This window comes from Micromys minutus (assembly GCF_963924665.1).
Source record: "Micromys minutus genome assembly, chromosome: 9".
Classification (NCBI taxonomy): domain Eukaryota; kingdom Metazoa; phylum Chordata; class Mammalia; order Rodentia; family Muridae; genus Micromys; species Micromys minutus.
Genome location: NC_137978.1, coordinates 57,059,871 through 57,075,560, shown reverse-complemented (window position 1 = coordinate 57,075,560; position 15,690 = coordinate 57,059,871). Strand labels below are relative to the sequence as shown.

Sequence of the window (15,690 nt, the reverse complement as noted above, 5' to 3'; positions counted from 1 at the left end):
GTTCTTGTCTCTGGGTTCTTGCCCTGGCTTCTCTTAATGATGCACCACGGTGAAGATGTGTACACCTGGTAAACCTTTTCCACCACAAATGCATTTGGTCAGCCTTTTATTACAGCAACTTCCCAAGTAGATAAAATAAGACAACTTCCACCCTCACACTCTTTCGTCCATGTGTTTATCTTCCTTGGCCTACAACAATAGCCATCCCATTGTATTGCTTTTCTTGGGAAATAGAATCAATGTCTATTCATCCCCAGAGAAGCACAATGATAGGTCAGAGAAGCAATATCACCTAAGATTAGTTTAATGAGCCAGGTTTTGGAATCACTAACTGAACTGTGGGTGAGTCAAAGGCAGATCCATCACTAGGAATCTCACTCATGCATGAATGATGGATGACTCATGAAAGCAATAGCTCAGAAATCTTAGTACACTTCTGCACCTGCTCTTCTACCCATTGCTACTGCTTATGTGACCTTGGAGAAAACCTTCAAATGTGCTAACTTTCTGAGTCTCGCGTGTTTTATGAGCTTCTCACCTTTCTTCTTTAGGAAATGTCCAATTAAAAGGAAATCACCACACAGCACTCCACCTTTCTTTTATTTCCTCTTTCTATGATGTTACTTCAGCGATAGAGGGAGTAACATAAATATCTGATTACATTTAATTTCCATGTATGGCAGAATATTGGTCCACTATTATATACCAGTAGTTTATTGTCCTTATAAACTACTTATATGTCTTTACATTAACAATCCCTCCTTGTGTTTGCACCCTCATTGGAGGAACAGCATCATCATCAACCAAGGCATTGAAGTGGAGAGGGTGATTGGGAGAGGGAGCACCTTTATGGAATCAAGTAAAGGGGGAGGAGAGAGAGGAGGGGGGAGGTTATAACATTTGAAATGCAAATACAGAGAATATCCAATAAAATTGAAAATAAAATTCTCCTTGTGAAACAAAGTTTCTTTACATGACTGAAACTGAGACTGGCAATATTCTGTTATAGATATAAATATAAATTTTTAGAAAGCAATTTAAGTAGCACATCACACTCATTTTATGAAACAATAGTAGTTACTTTCCCACAGTGGATTATGACCTCTATAGATGTGTGTGTGTGTGTGTGTGTGTGTGTGTGTGTGTGTGTGTGTGTGTGTGTAGATTTAGTGGTCTTGCAGATCAACAAATTTGGTGTGATAATTTATTCCCAGCATTAAAATTTTCCCCAGCAGCCTCTTGGTTCCCCACAATGCCTTTGTCCTAACCATGTACATTTACAATATTTAACAAATTATCTCTTGATAATTTAATTAGAAAGACGACTAAATTTTCACACAAACACATGCAGAGAGAGAGAGTGAGAATAAATTGTGTGTATGTGTTATGTGTATTCATGCAAACATGCACATGCTACAGCACACGTGAATGGACTATGTGTTTTAGGAATCAAACACAGGTAATAAGAATTGGTGCCACTCACCCTTACCTACTGAGCCATCTTGCTGGCCATCCACAGTCACATTTTTAAAAACAGAAAGTGGCCATTATTAATTCCAGGATACCTCCCTAATCAATTTCTTTCTTGCTTTCTTCTGAAAATTATCTCATCTTGTCTTGTAGACTGAGTATGAAACACCACCTCTCTTATACACACTTTCTCCAATAATACCCACCCTTCTTCTTTTGTTTCTCAGTCCTTGACATTCATGGGGTGACTCAGCCAGTAATAATCAAGTGTCTCTAATTGATCCTTTGAGACCATCTATCAGAGGCTGATCCATTTGTATTGTCTCAGATCATGCAGCCTCTGTCTCAAGAATAAAATCAATCATTATATTGCCCGGTGTTACTGTTCCATGGCACGAAGACTTATCGCACAAGCCCCTATGAACCATATGCTCATAAGGCAGCCTGTGAGAGGCTCTTTCATCCCACGTATGACACTTCAATTCAAACAGTTTAGATGTCAAGTGTTCCTAATGATGACACATCCCTGTACTGTTATAAGGTCACTGTCTTCATACTGAATTATTATTATTTTTTCAATATTGAACTGGGGAGTAGGTTCATGTGTCTTTTTCTTATTGCAATTCTTTCCTTTCATGACATAATAAATTCTTTCTGGGTAGACAGTTGCATCTCTGTTGTATGCCTTACTGCTCACAGCAAGGCTACTGAATAGGTCCCTGCTTATGGTTCTGTCTCATACATGTTATTTTTAGATACTGCAGTATACTCTCTAGTCTCTCAGCTATTTGGGAAAATCACTGTATTTGCTTGTCATTGAGAACATAATAAAAGGAGATGGTATTTATCCTATATGTCCTGTTTTATATAAGAAAAAATGTGCTAACAGGTGAGGTATTTTTAATGTCTCTAAATTAGCTAATCCCCAGGGACATCAGCTATACCATAGATGTTGGTATATGAGACACAAAAAAAATAAGATGGGGCTAAGACAAGGATCAAATGTAAAACTAATTAATTTCTGACACAGGGCATATCAAGTTAGCAAGAAGAGAGAATGTGATATGGGTAACTTTTTCATATACTCCACTGTGGTTTTCCTCAAGTGTTACTTGGCACACAAGACAATCTCTCAAGACTCTGATTTTGCTTTGGAGAGAATGAAGACCCAAATGGCACTGGACATGTCTTCTACAAGTTTCCCAAATCTGTCATACATATAACCATACTCTGGCATTGGTCCCTACCAAGTGTCTCCTCACTGTATCACACTTCTAACCAGCTGGTGATGCTCCAGATTCTGTGATAAATCCAAACCTGCCCTGGGGACAAGGTACCAGGAATCTTCTCTAGGTTGGCATCTGACGCAAGCCCTTGAGCATCACAACAAAAATGTTCCCAGAATGTCTTGGCTCCCTGTAGTGGGAAGGAACAGGCTCGGAAGTCACTCTGTGTGTTATAAAGCACCTGAATCTGTGGAGCAGGGTGTTCTAGAAGAAGTTTCCAGAAGATAGGTCTTCTTCAGCTTATTTTGAAGAAACAAGACCACCATGATCTTGGTGATAATACTCTTCACCACTGCAAGCTTCCTGGTCCTTGGGGTCAGTGTATGGGTTCTCATAAAAGAAATCTTCACTGTCCATGTTCCTCCTCCCATCCCCCAACGAGTGAGATTTCACATTCTGCACTACTTATTCCAGCTGACAATAACATTGGTAAGTTTTGGGTTTTGTTCTGTTTTGTTTAATGACTCAGTCCTGATGGTATGGGCACATAGCCGAGAGGAACCTCAAGTCTGTGGTAGACTTTGGGCCAGCACTCGCCTTTATTTTGGACTGTGTGTGACAGAGGGTATGGTGTGAGTCATTACATGAGCATGGGATTAGAAACAGTAACTTTCCTCCCATTTTTGCTTGTATGTTTGTGTCTGATTTGTTCTTATTTCTTTAAGACAGGGTCTTACTGGGTAGCTCCAGCTATACTGAAAGTCACTATGTAGGCTAGACTGGTCTCAGACTCACAGAGATCTGCCTGCCTCAGCCTCCAGAGTGCTTGAATTAGAAGTGTGTGCCATTAACACCAGGTATCATAATATGTTTTTAAGGAATTGACAAAGAAATGTGAAAAGGAACCCATATACTTAGGAAATGAGGTATCAGATGGAAGGAGTGAGAGCTAGCATAGAACAAAAATCATGGGGCCACTGGTGTTTGTTACAAAGGCACTGGGAAATCCTGTTGGTTGATGTCAATGAGATACATAATTGGACAGTGGGGTGGTTACAAAGTTTTGTAAGGCAGGAGAGAGGGGGAAGAAAAAGAATCAAAATGGAGATGGTGGAGGAGGATGGTTCAGATTACGGTGAACTAGATTGATTTTATCCTGTCTAGGTGAGTGGTTTATATCTTTATTAATTGGTAGCAAATTTATTGTTTGGAGGTGTGTGGATTGAAAACTTAACATATAAATCTGATCAATAAATTATTTATTGTTGAATCATGATTTTACTAAGTTTGGAGAAGTGTGTGAAAGCAATGGCCGAGAGGCAGCTGGAGAGTGAGGATCTGTCTCTGTTGCCCACATGGAATAATAGCATGTGGGACCCAGAGAATGTGTGTGCCAGATGTGTTAACTACCCGCTTAGGAGACCGTGTAGTGAGAACGGCTTTTGGACCACATGGCAGAGTAGTAGCCACTCAACTCTGATCCAGCACAGTGGTCTGTAGCTCCACATGGGAACCAGTAGCAGCAGATCCCTTTTTATTTTTACTGCAACAAAATCCTGATGGCAAGGAGGAATAGCTTTTCTATCCTACTTCGTGTCCTTCATTTATTTAGAGCTTCACAACTAGGCACTCATTTGCTTACAGTAAACAATTCTATCCAATTAGGAATTTTGGTAAAGCCCCAAGTTGAGCCATACAGAATATTGGGCAATGGATGTAAAGTGGATTTGGAAGGTAGCCAACGTGTCTTTCATTCTTTCTCTCCCTAGGGGAATGTACTGGAGAAGATGAAAATTTGCTCCATGCCCCGCTTTTTCTGCTTCATACAAGACCTCTTTGTGTCAAAGAATAACTATGGCGTGTTGGTGAAGAACCTACATTTTGGTACAATCCCTGTGAGGCTGTTTCAGCCCAAAGCAACCTCGTCTGGCCCCCGGAGAGGCATCATCTTTTACCATGGAGGAGGCTGTATGTTTGGTGGCCTGGGTAAGAAGCATCCCTGAGGCATAATAAAAAAGGAAGTGTCTTGTGACAGACCTAACTGCAGCTACATTTGCATTGGGAATTATTAACAGGAAACCAAAGAAAGCAGCAGACAGAAACCCTTCTAGGAGACCCAAATTGAGACTGCAGATTGTGTCAATCAATAAGGTTGACAAGTCTATGGAAATCTTTTCTATAGTAAGTCTTAGTCTAGGACACAATGTCAAAAACAGCCAAATATTTGGTGTGATTCTTCCCATCCATTCATTCTCAAAGCCACTGGCTCATCTAAGATCCTAAACTCACATGTACTCTCTGATAGACTACCATAGGGCAATCAATCCGTAACAACCCAACCCCTTCAACTGGGCATCATCACGGTAATCCCCTTCTCAATTTCTTAATCTGTAGGCTGTTTCTCTTTCTGAACAACAGGGGTCTTAAAACACACCTCAGAACAGTTACTCTAGGCTCTTCTTTGGCCCTTTGATATTCTTGACCACACAGTAACTTCTTGTCCCATTTTGTCCTTGCTGTGCTGTTGCACAGACTCTGTTATTATGGGCAATGAGCTCTTCACTCTTGGTCTTCTGTGCATGCTACTTTGTTCTCAAAACACGCCCCTCCACCCTCGTGACTGGTTTGGAATAGATAAATACCCACTTGGTCTTGGATCTCTTTACAAATGGCCTTTCTAGTCTAGAGTGGCCTCTTCCAACATCTACCTATAGAATTTTTCTGCCATTCTGAGGTTGAATTCCTACACTCTGACTCCACACATATCTTTCTTGTTGAATATATTTATCATATTTGTCACCATCTGAGCTTGCTTTGTCACTATCTGAGCAAGGTTCACCAATCCCTGTGTTTCCTTGTTTGCTGTCTTTCTATCCCTCGTAAGATCAGGAATGCTAAGAGAGAGAAGACCTGTGCTGTGTGTTGCTGGATCCCCAGTGCTTGACCTTACTGTTTGTAGCTTTTTGACTGACTATATAATCACATGGGCATACTTACCTGTTGATGGTTGAGTGAAAGGATAAACTTACAAGGGAATAAATTGTTGAATGAGCAGGAAGCAGAGATGTAGACAAGGACAGATAGATGTCCTTAGGTAGAACAGAATGAGATAGGGTTCCTTGCTGCCACCTGGTGGTAGCAATAGTTATGGCTATTTTACATCAGAAAGTGTTGCTATGATGCTCACAAACTGTTCCAGCCCTGTCCAGGAACAGGTTTAAATCTCAGAAACCCCTGAAAGCCTAGATTGCCAAGCTCTTCAGTAGTGTAAAAGACCCATAGAAATGTTACTTATGTGAGTTGCTGAAATCCTGGTGCCTTTTGGTTCAATATCCAATCCTGTTCTATTCACTCCAAACAGAGCGGGTGACAGGTACAAAACTCTGAAACTGAAATAACTCAAGGCTCTTAAGATAAGGGAGAGTTGTTTGGGACGCTGAATAGTGAAGCAGAACAGTTGGAAGGGCCAAAGTTGTGGTAAAGAGGGAATCCATGTTGGTGGCCTATTAGTGTCACACCCACTCCCCAGACACCTCCTATAATCCACTTTGTTTCTTGTCTAAAAGAGTCCCAGACATCTGTACTTAAGAAAGCATGAATGATACCAATATACGGCAAGGCTGCCACATGGTTGCTAAAAACCTTGAATAGAGGAGCCCATCCTGCCTCAGTTGAGACTCAGTGCCTTGGCCTCGGCACCTATTTTCACTTTTTACTGTATCATTGAAGGTCCTTGTTTTCACCTAGTAATTGTCTGTACTACTACATTATTTGGTGATATTTACAAATCCTGGTTCCTGAGTTCCCACTTCAGAGTTGTTGGACAAGTGGGTTTCGGCATCTTGGTCATAATGTGCACAAACTACCTGTGCCTCTGTATGGCAACAGCCAGGGCTGGACACAGCTGAGTTGAAGATGGATTTCTCAGGTTCTATACCTTGCACTGTACCTGGATATGCAACCTAGTCATTGTAGAGGTTCTACCTTCTGCAACTTCAGATGCACCATTCCCCTAACTAAAATGACCCATCCAGCCTTGTGTATTTTTAAAATTTAATATGAAATATGTAAAATTGTTAATATTTTCAGAAAGTCATCTCAAACTCCACATTTTTGGTTTTATCCATTTAAGACCACCCCCCCGAGCTTCCTAACCCTCAATTTCCTTACTATAAAGTACAATAATACAAAAGATGGGTGAGTACGTCCCCTTGAACCCTGACATTGACATTGAGAGTGATAACTGGCTTTACCCAGCAGATCTGGCCAGTGTTACTTCAGCGGCAGCAAGAATAAGAACATGGGAAGGATGTAACCTTCTTATTCATAAGAAGCTTCTGTCCTAGGATTATGATAGAAGTTCTAGATTCTCCTCATGAAATGCATTAGACCTTCTGTGTTCCTTACAGATGCTTACCACAATGTATGCAGTTACCTGGCAAGGGAGACAGATTCAGTGCTACTGGCAGTGGGGTAAGTAGCTTTTAATAGACATTAGCTTGATCAGGTACCTGCATGAGTTGTGGTAAAGTGGATACAATAGTAGAAGGCCCTACTATGCTCTGGACCACTTCATGGCTATTCATTAAGTGAAACAGAAAGGCATATCATGATGTAAAGGAATATAGGCAGGGAAAAAATAAATAAAACTTTTCAATGTCTTACATTAAACCCAATATCTTCTTTATCATAGTTAAAAAATTAAAATCAGCAGGATGTATTCTATGGATACCTAGAGATCCAATAAACTGATGTTAGAAGAATATAAGTCATGGATCCAGGAATGGAGCTGTCTTAGTTACGTTTTTGCTGGTGTTATCAAACACCACTCTGGTGCTCAAGCGTCAAAGGATTGCTAGAGAGCTCCTGGTCTTTGAGTCTATGTTATAATTCCAATATAAGTTTTAATATCAGCTAAGGAATACCTTAGAGACGGGATAGATAAGCTTGCTAGCAACACTGAGGGAAAGCAGGCAAAATACAAAAGTTCCTTGTCCTGTATCCTTTTATGTGGGATGTCTGCTACCAGAAGACTTGGTCCAGATTTAATGTGGGCCTTCCAACCTAAACTGGTCCAATCAAGAAACTCCCTCACACATGTTGCTTGGACTTTTGTGAGTTCAGATGTGATCAAGTTGATAATCATGATTAGCCATCACATTAAGCATGCATGTTTCTCTCTGATGGCAGGAGAAAGGCATCATCTTTAGAATCTCCAGGGACCTCCTTTTAACCTGGCTGTCATGATATCTGAACTTTTATTTTTGGAACCCAAATCTCAGAAGGTCTTGCAGACTCTAAAGATCTCTTGCATGCAGAACACAGAAATAGACACACCTCCACTGGCCTCTATACTCCACTGGCCTCTATACACCATTGTGCTGGGTTTCCTCTTTGCAATTTAGATGCATGCAACAAGCTTCTTAACTACTGGTAGTGATACTGAGTGGAGAATTACAAAGATCTAGCCTGAAGGCTTAAGTATTGTGAGGCACTGTCTGATTTTGTCTAGCCAAAGAAGGGACTCTAAGATGCCAAAGAACTGTAGTGAGTGGTGCCTGGAAGGAATGCCTGAGATAGGCTGAAACACAAGGAGACCCTCACTCACTCTTCTCTTCTCTCCTGCTGCCCTGCCCTGTCCTCTTATTATATCATGTCTTCCTTTTGATGTTCATCTGAACAAACTTAATTTTGACTTAAATCTTTGCCTCTCCATTTTGACTAACAGGCAGTAAGACAAGTCGTTGCCTCATCTCTGTCATTGCTTATTTTCCCAATTACAGCCACAATTAGCTTTCCATGTGCACAATCCTGTCTAGGGTATTTTATTCTATATGGATTTGAATGTAGAATCTCTGCCACTCTAACTCTAGGTAGTTTCTTCAAAGTCACATACAAAACAAACTGAGTAACCCTTCACCTAGGTTTTTGTTTGTTTGTTTGTTTTAATGTCGATGTGATAAAACATCCTGACAAAAAGCAGTAGAGAAAAAGTTCATTTTGGTTTATAACTCTGAGTTAGTCTATTAGGAATGTCGAGGAACTTGAAGGCAGGCCTGCTTACTAATACACAACATATTATCTCTAACCAAGGAACTCAGTTTATAGCCAAGTATTACAGGAGGATGTTCCTTGCTTACTGGCTTGTAAACTCGTGCTTAATAGCTAAGTGCCACATGCCTAGGGAACGGTGCTGCCCCTGGTGGTATTTAACCTCCTGCACCAATCAATAATATAGATAACCACCCCATATACAGACATGCCCACAGGTTTATTTGAACAAGAAAATTCTTAATTTGAGACCCTCTTCTCAGGTAACTACAGGATCTATTAGATTAACAGTTAAAGCTAACCAGTATATTTGGCTGGGTAATTCTTAGGGTTTAAATCAGGCTCTGTCTTTCCTGGGCATAGAAATCACTATTTGAATAACCTTCGCTAAACACCCTGTTTGTGCTAGTATGGTATGTTTTCTTGTTTTGTTGTTGTTTTCCTCTTTAGGTACCGCAAGCTTCCTGACCATCATCACCCTATTACTTACCAGGATTGCCTGAATGCCACCATCCACTTCTTGAGAGAACTGAAAACCTATGGGGTAGACCCTGCACGGGTGGTGGTTAGTGGAGAAAGCATTGGAGCTGGGGCTGCAGCCGTTATTGCCCAGGTGTTACTGGGCAGAAAAGATCTTCCCCAGTTTCGGGCTCAAGTCCTGATTAATACAGTTGTTCAGGGGGTCAATTTCCAGTTACCATCTTACCAGCAGTATCAAAATACCCCATTTATGTCTAGGAAATTTTTGATGACTTGTGCATGTAAATATTTGGCCATTGACCTGTCCTGGATAGATGCCATGTTGAAAGGTACTTTTATACCCCCAGACAACTGGGAAAAGTATAAAAAATGGCTCAGCTCTGATAATATCCCCCAAAGATTCAAGAGCCAAGGCCCACAATCTGAATTTCCTGGGCCTTTTAATGAGGCTGCCTATTTGGAAACCAACCGCATTCTCAGTGTAGAAGTTTCACCTCTACTGGCAGATGACAAGACCATTGCTCAGCTTCCTGAAACCTTCCTGGTGAGCAGTGAGTATGATGTCCTTCGTGATGATACTTTACTCTACAAGAAACGATTGGAGGACCAGGGGATTCCTGTGACCTGGTGCCATTTGGAAGATGGGTTTCATGGATGCATACTTTTATTTGATAAGAATGCTTTCTCTTTTTCTTGTTCTCATAAGGCTATGAATTCTACAGTCAGTTTCATAAAGGGCATATGAGATCTCAAGCATGAAGCCAGTAGCTAACTAATTGCTTACCATGCACAATTAAATGCTTTAGCACTGCAAATGAGCAACCCTAAAGAAACAAGTAAACAGGCAGAATGGAAGAAACAGAAAACAAAAACATATAAAGGAAAAGAAAGAAAAATATATGTGACAGTAATCACATAGGTAGGACAAGTCAAGGATGACCTCTGACATCAGCAAAAGGCTTTGTCTCATAAGGGTGAAACATGTGGCACAGTTGAGGACCTGCTGGGTGCATGGGTTCTCACCATGTCTATTTTCTTCCTTCAGTGACAATGTTCTGTTATGCATCTAGCAGAGCTCTAGCACTATCTGTAGAGAATGAATATTATAGGATTTCCTAGAGACAATATGCTATAGCTCTGTGCCAAATTGATGCCCACCAATCTGTCTCATGATCACCGATGGATGAATCTATATCTATGATGATAAAGCACTATAGGGGCCACACTCCTGATAGATGAACTCAAAGTTACTTGTTACCACCTGATTCACATTTTCTCTATCTGTCCTGAAAATCTTTGCAGATAAACTCTGTAGACCCATCTACCCTTAGGATGAATCATTGAAAAATTTATAAGCAATTGTAGGAAAGAAAGTCAGGGAATGGGGAAAAAGGGAGTAGAAGGAAATAGTGAACTCTAGGGAGCACCAATCCTTGTCTGGACTCAAATCGTTAATTGGAGAGTAGATTTTCATCTGCCAGGAGACATGCTCTCAAATTCAGGCTCTTTTGTGAGTATCTGAGACCAGTTGGAATATGAAAAGTGCTGCACTGGAACAATAGAAAGGACAACCTGTGAGTAAGACCTCACCCATTGAAGGTACCATCTTCTGGAGATCCTAATTCATTCCATGTCTTTGAAAGCAAATGTACAGGAAAATGTTCCCTTGGCGTTTACACACAGAACCTGATACATGATACTGTGATCAAATGGGACTGGGATACATCTTAAGCTATCCAAAATATCACCCCCATGGTACTAGATTTAAGGCATGAAAGATGCAGATTGGAGGGGGGGTTAAGAAAAGTCGAGGAGGCTTACTACAGTGTGGCAGGATCAGAATTCCTGCAGAGAGGCTCTGAGGGGCCAGTGAATTAAGCTGCAAAGATTACAACAGCAACCTCATGATATTGGAAATGCCAGGACTATGAGATGTACCCCAGTGACAGCTTTAGTTATAGAGTGGAAAGTCTGAGGGAGAAGCTGAATGTGGCACAAGGGGTAGATGCAACCCTCTGTAATCAAAATATTGGACATTGAAGTTGCAAGATTTTATATTATTCCAGCTGGATTTTAGCTTCACTTTGGTATGATTACACATTGCTGTAATCTGTTCTTCTATTTTAGAGTAAAAATATTGCACGCTATTTTATGGTGTAAAAACATTTGATGTAAAAAAAAATAAATGTTTTTAATGTTATAGAAGCTCACAGTTAAGAGGTTTAGGAATTTTAAAGATAATTTGGATCTTTAAACTTGGAGCATATTTTATATTATGGGGGAAAACATGGAGACCAATGAGTAGAAGCTAGAATTGAAAAGTAATTGTTTGTGTGTCATGTTGTCAAGGGATAAAGTATAATAGCTATCTTTAGTTACCATCTTGACCTAATTTATAATCAGATACAAAGAAAGTCTCAGTGAGATATTGCCTACATTGGGTTGACCTGTAAGAATATCTGTGGAAAATTATCCTGAGATAATTGATCTGGAAAGACCCACCCTACTGTGGGCTGTTGCAGTAGATATTAAAAAAAATGTGGCAACCAATTCTAGTGTGTCACCATTCCACGCTGCCTCCAGGTAATCTCTGACCCTGGTGGTCTCTCCTATGTTAGTTCTGGCACTGTTGGGCCATATAGAACTAACATATATTCTTCTCAGCAGTGGCTGCACTTTGCTTAATCTTCCTCCCATCACAGGGTCACCTGTGAACTCTGCCCACACTCCAACCAGCTCCACAAATTCAAAATCCCAGAAACTTGCAATTTAACAATGGCTTTATCTCAGATTTTTTTCAGTAAAATTTACACTCCACAAAGCATCCACACCATAAACTCAGAGCCAAATAATATATAATTTGCTCACCCAGAGAAGACAAATCGTCCTATACAAATTCATCCCTTATAAAATATTTATAACAACCTGTAGCTATGCAGAACCACACAGACTTTTATTCTTATCTTCCTTCATCTTGCCTCCTCATTTTTCTCCTTCCATCCCCTTTCTAAAACTTTGTTCCTGCTTTCCCTTCCTTCTCATCCAATCACATGCCTTGTGTCTGCCCTCCTGTAATTTTAACCACACTAGGGAACATCATATTCTAGGTAGAGAGTCTTTAAATGAGCAGAACACAAATAAAACACAAGTATGCATGATTTGTTTCTCCCTGCTCGTGACTATGGATGTGATGTGACTAGCATTTGAGTTCTTGACTTTTCACAATGAGGAACTGTAACCTAGAATTCTAGCTGAAATAAACAGAATTTTACCTTGTTGTGTTTTGATGGGATATTTCATGATAGCAAAAGAAGTGAAAGACCCTCCATCTCTCTTGTGCACAGTACATATTAGCTCTTTCTTAATTTGGATTCACTCCTATCTGCAGCACTTTTTGTCAGATATCACAAGTCCTGGCATCACTAACATCCTGGAGTTTTCTTTACTAGATGAACTGTCAATAGGATATAATTGTCATCATAGTTTACTTCCTTTTGAGATGGTTGTCTAAATGTCAAATTCTATTATTATTGTTTAAGTTTCTTACCATGTTGGGGGGGCAGCCAACACAGGGTCTTCTTTCTTATTGGTTCTTCTTGAGGCACCAGAGGAAGAATGTTGGTGGAGGGCAAGACTATGTCTTATGGGATATTTAGGGCTGCTGTATAATAATAAAAAGTATACTTACCTAAGTTACTATGCCACTGTAACTGACCTGCCTTCTGTGTTCCTCTGAGGCCAGAAACTGCAGTCTCTGGAATTTAGCACCTCCTCATAAAACAGCTGGAGATTAAATAAATGATTAATTGCTAGAGCCTTTTCCCTTTTGTCCAGATGCATTTTGTTTGTCAGGCTAGGAAGAAATTTTGAGCAATTCTATTGAACCAGAAGAAGAGAATCATGCTCATAGAAGAAAAAACTTTCACTTTCACATAAGCAAATATGCATAACTCACATAAGTTTAAATACAGATTCACCCATGTGTATTTATACATTTTCATTCAAACCAGTTGGGCCCAATTTGCATGAATTCTTAAAATTACACACTTGTACAAATGCACATACATTCTCACAATTACATACTTACATACACACACATACACACACTTACATAAGCATATGGAACAAAATATCAAGCACTGGTGCAGAAAGAATTCACTCATTCTGGATAAAAGCTGTGCTCCTATCATTATTACATAGAGAAAGAAAAATCTTCTACCTTTTTAATGCTAAATGAATTAAACCCGAGTTTGTAAGAAAAACAGCTTTGTTTCTTTTAATAAGACTAAACCTGCCTTGTTACAATGAAAGGACTTGTTCTGTCCCATGGTAAAAAAAAAAAAAAGCCTGCCTGCTCCTTCTTCTCTCTGCATCATCTTTTTATTTCCTCTTTCCCTCTGAATTCTGCACATTGCTTTCTTAGTATTTTATGTTACCTATAGTTTCTAAGTTATTCCACTTTGCATTCTCCTAATCTTGTTCTCTTCTCCTGATCTGATATCACATTAATGCTCTTATTCTCAAAACCCTTTCTCCCAATGCTGTGCCTATACTTCTAAGTTCTTCTTGAGTTCAGTTTTGTCTAAAAGGTGTTCTGTCTAAAAACTTCTCCTCAGCTCATTTCCCTCTCAGCTCAGATTTTTTTAGCTCAGTTTTTCCTGCTCTCTTTGTCCTTAGCACTCAAAACATCTTTCAAAATACATGATCACACGTTAAAAATTTCATCATAAGTTCACACAAAAATCAAATTATAAATTAAAATAGAAGTTTACAACAGAAAATATTTACATGCATATCTATTAGGAGTAATTATCTGGCTAAACTTCCATCACCTGTCATAGCTCCACAGGTTCACTGGAAGTTAAAAACCATAACTAAGTTATTAGTGAAGTTTTGTATAGATAACCCCAGTCAATATTTTATCTTCTGTCCTAGTACCTATAATAAATTGTTAGTTCCATTTTTATGACCTTTGGTTATTGTTTTATAACCTCTTGGAACGTGCTCTGAGTCAGAGAAAAATGGGTTACTATCTAAGAACAATTAACTGGTGACACATGGGAGACTGACAGAGTTCTCATTGCAGTTTTGACTATCAGAAAAGAACCGCAAAATTAGCCCCACTATAAAAAACTTACTAATCACTAATATAATTTTAGGAATTCTTATAGGATCATCATTAAAAATGTAAAAAGTTATTTATTTGTCTTCAAGGAATTACATCTTTGTAGATCTGCTTCATGAAGTTCTTAGGCAAATGGATGGAAATATTATCTTGAGCAAGGTAACCCAGTCAGTCACAAAAGCACACACATGATATGCGCTCACTGATAAGTGGGTATTAGCCCAAAAGCTCTGAATAACCAAGATACAATCCACAAACCACATGAAGCTCAAGAAGGTGGAAGACTAAAGAGTGGATGCTTCAGTCCTTCTTAGAAAGGGGGAATAAAATATTCACAGGAAGAAATACAAAGGGTGGAGCAGAGACTGAAGGAAAGGCCATCCAAAGACTGACCAACCTGGGAATCCATTCCATATAGTCACCAAACCCAGACAATATTGTGGATGCCAAGAAGTGCATGCTGACATGACAGAGCCTGATATAGCTGTCTCCTGAGAGACTCTGCTAGAGCCTGACAAATACAAAGGTGGATGCTTGCAGCCAACCATTGGACTAAGACTGGGGTCCCTAATGGAGGAGTTAGAGAAAAAACTGAAAGAGCTGAAGGAGTTTGCAACATGGAGGAAAACAATATCAACCAACCGATCCTCCCCCCAGAGCTCCCAGGGACTAAAGCACCAACCAAAGAGGATGCACATGGAGCGACCCATGACTGCAGCCACATATGTAGCAGAGTATGGCCTTGTCAGGAATTAGTGTAAGGAGAGGCCTGTGGTCCTGTGAAGGATTGATGCTCCAGTGTTGGGGGGTGCTAGGGCAGGTAGGTGGGAGGGAGTGGATGGATAGGTAAGGAACACCCTCATAGAAGCAGGGGAAGGGAGAATGGAATAGAAAAACTGTGTAGGGGAAATCAAAAAGGGAGATACATTTGAAATGTAATTTTAAAAATATCCAATTAAAAAAAAAAGAAAAAAAAAGAAGGGCTAGTGAAATACCTTAGTGGGTAAAATGTTAGCTGTCAAGACCAAGACCAAAGACCAGAGTTCAATCCCCTGAACCCACATGGTGGAAGGAAAAGACTTGTCACAAAGATGTCATCTGACCTTCACACATAGGCAATGGCATTGAGATACCCCTCCTTGAAATTAATAATTAATAATTAGAGAAATAAACAACATTAAGGATTCTCATCAAATTCTGTGCACATACATGCCACAGCATACACATGCATGCATTGGTAACCACACAAAGAAAGTGTAGGTTTGTAGAAGCCCTCTCCCTTTTTCTGGTTGGCATGCATCTATTGAAGCATACATGTTAGTTGTATAGACTCTTCAT

At 39.9% G+C, this 15,690-nt stretch overlaps 1 protein-coding gene across 1 annotated transcript; it reads left to right on the top strand.

The window, feature by feature from the left end:
- Positions 1 to 3,020: 3,020 nt before the first annotated feature.
- LOC308423993 (arylacetamide deacetylase-like 4 family member 1) lies at positions 3,021 to 9,972 on the top strand (the record flags this gene model as incomplete). Its single annotated transcript, XM_080920829.1, has 4 exons — positions 3,021 to 3,185; positions 4,466 to 4,682; positions 7,106 to 7,169; positions 9,198 to 9,972. The coding sequence occupies 4 exons, from the start codon at positions 3,021 to 3,023 to the stop codon at positions 9,970 to 9,972; spliced, it is 1,221 nt and encodes a 406-aa protein (XP_080776955.1).
- Between the last annotated feature and the right edge of the window lie 5,718 nt (positions 9,973 to 15,690).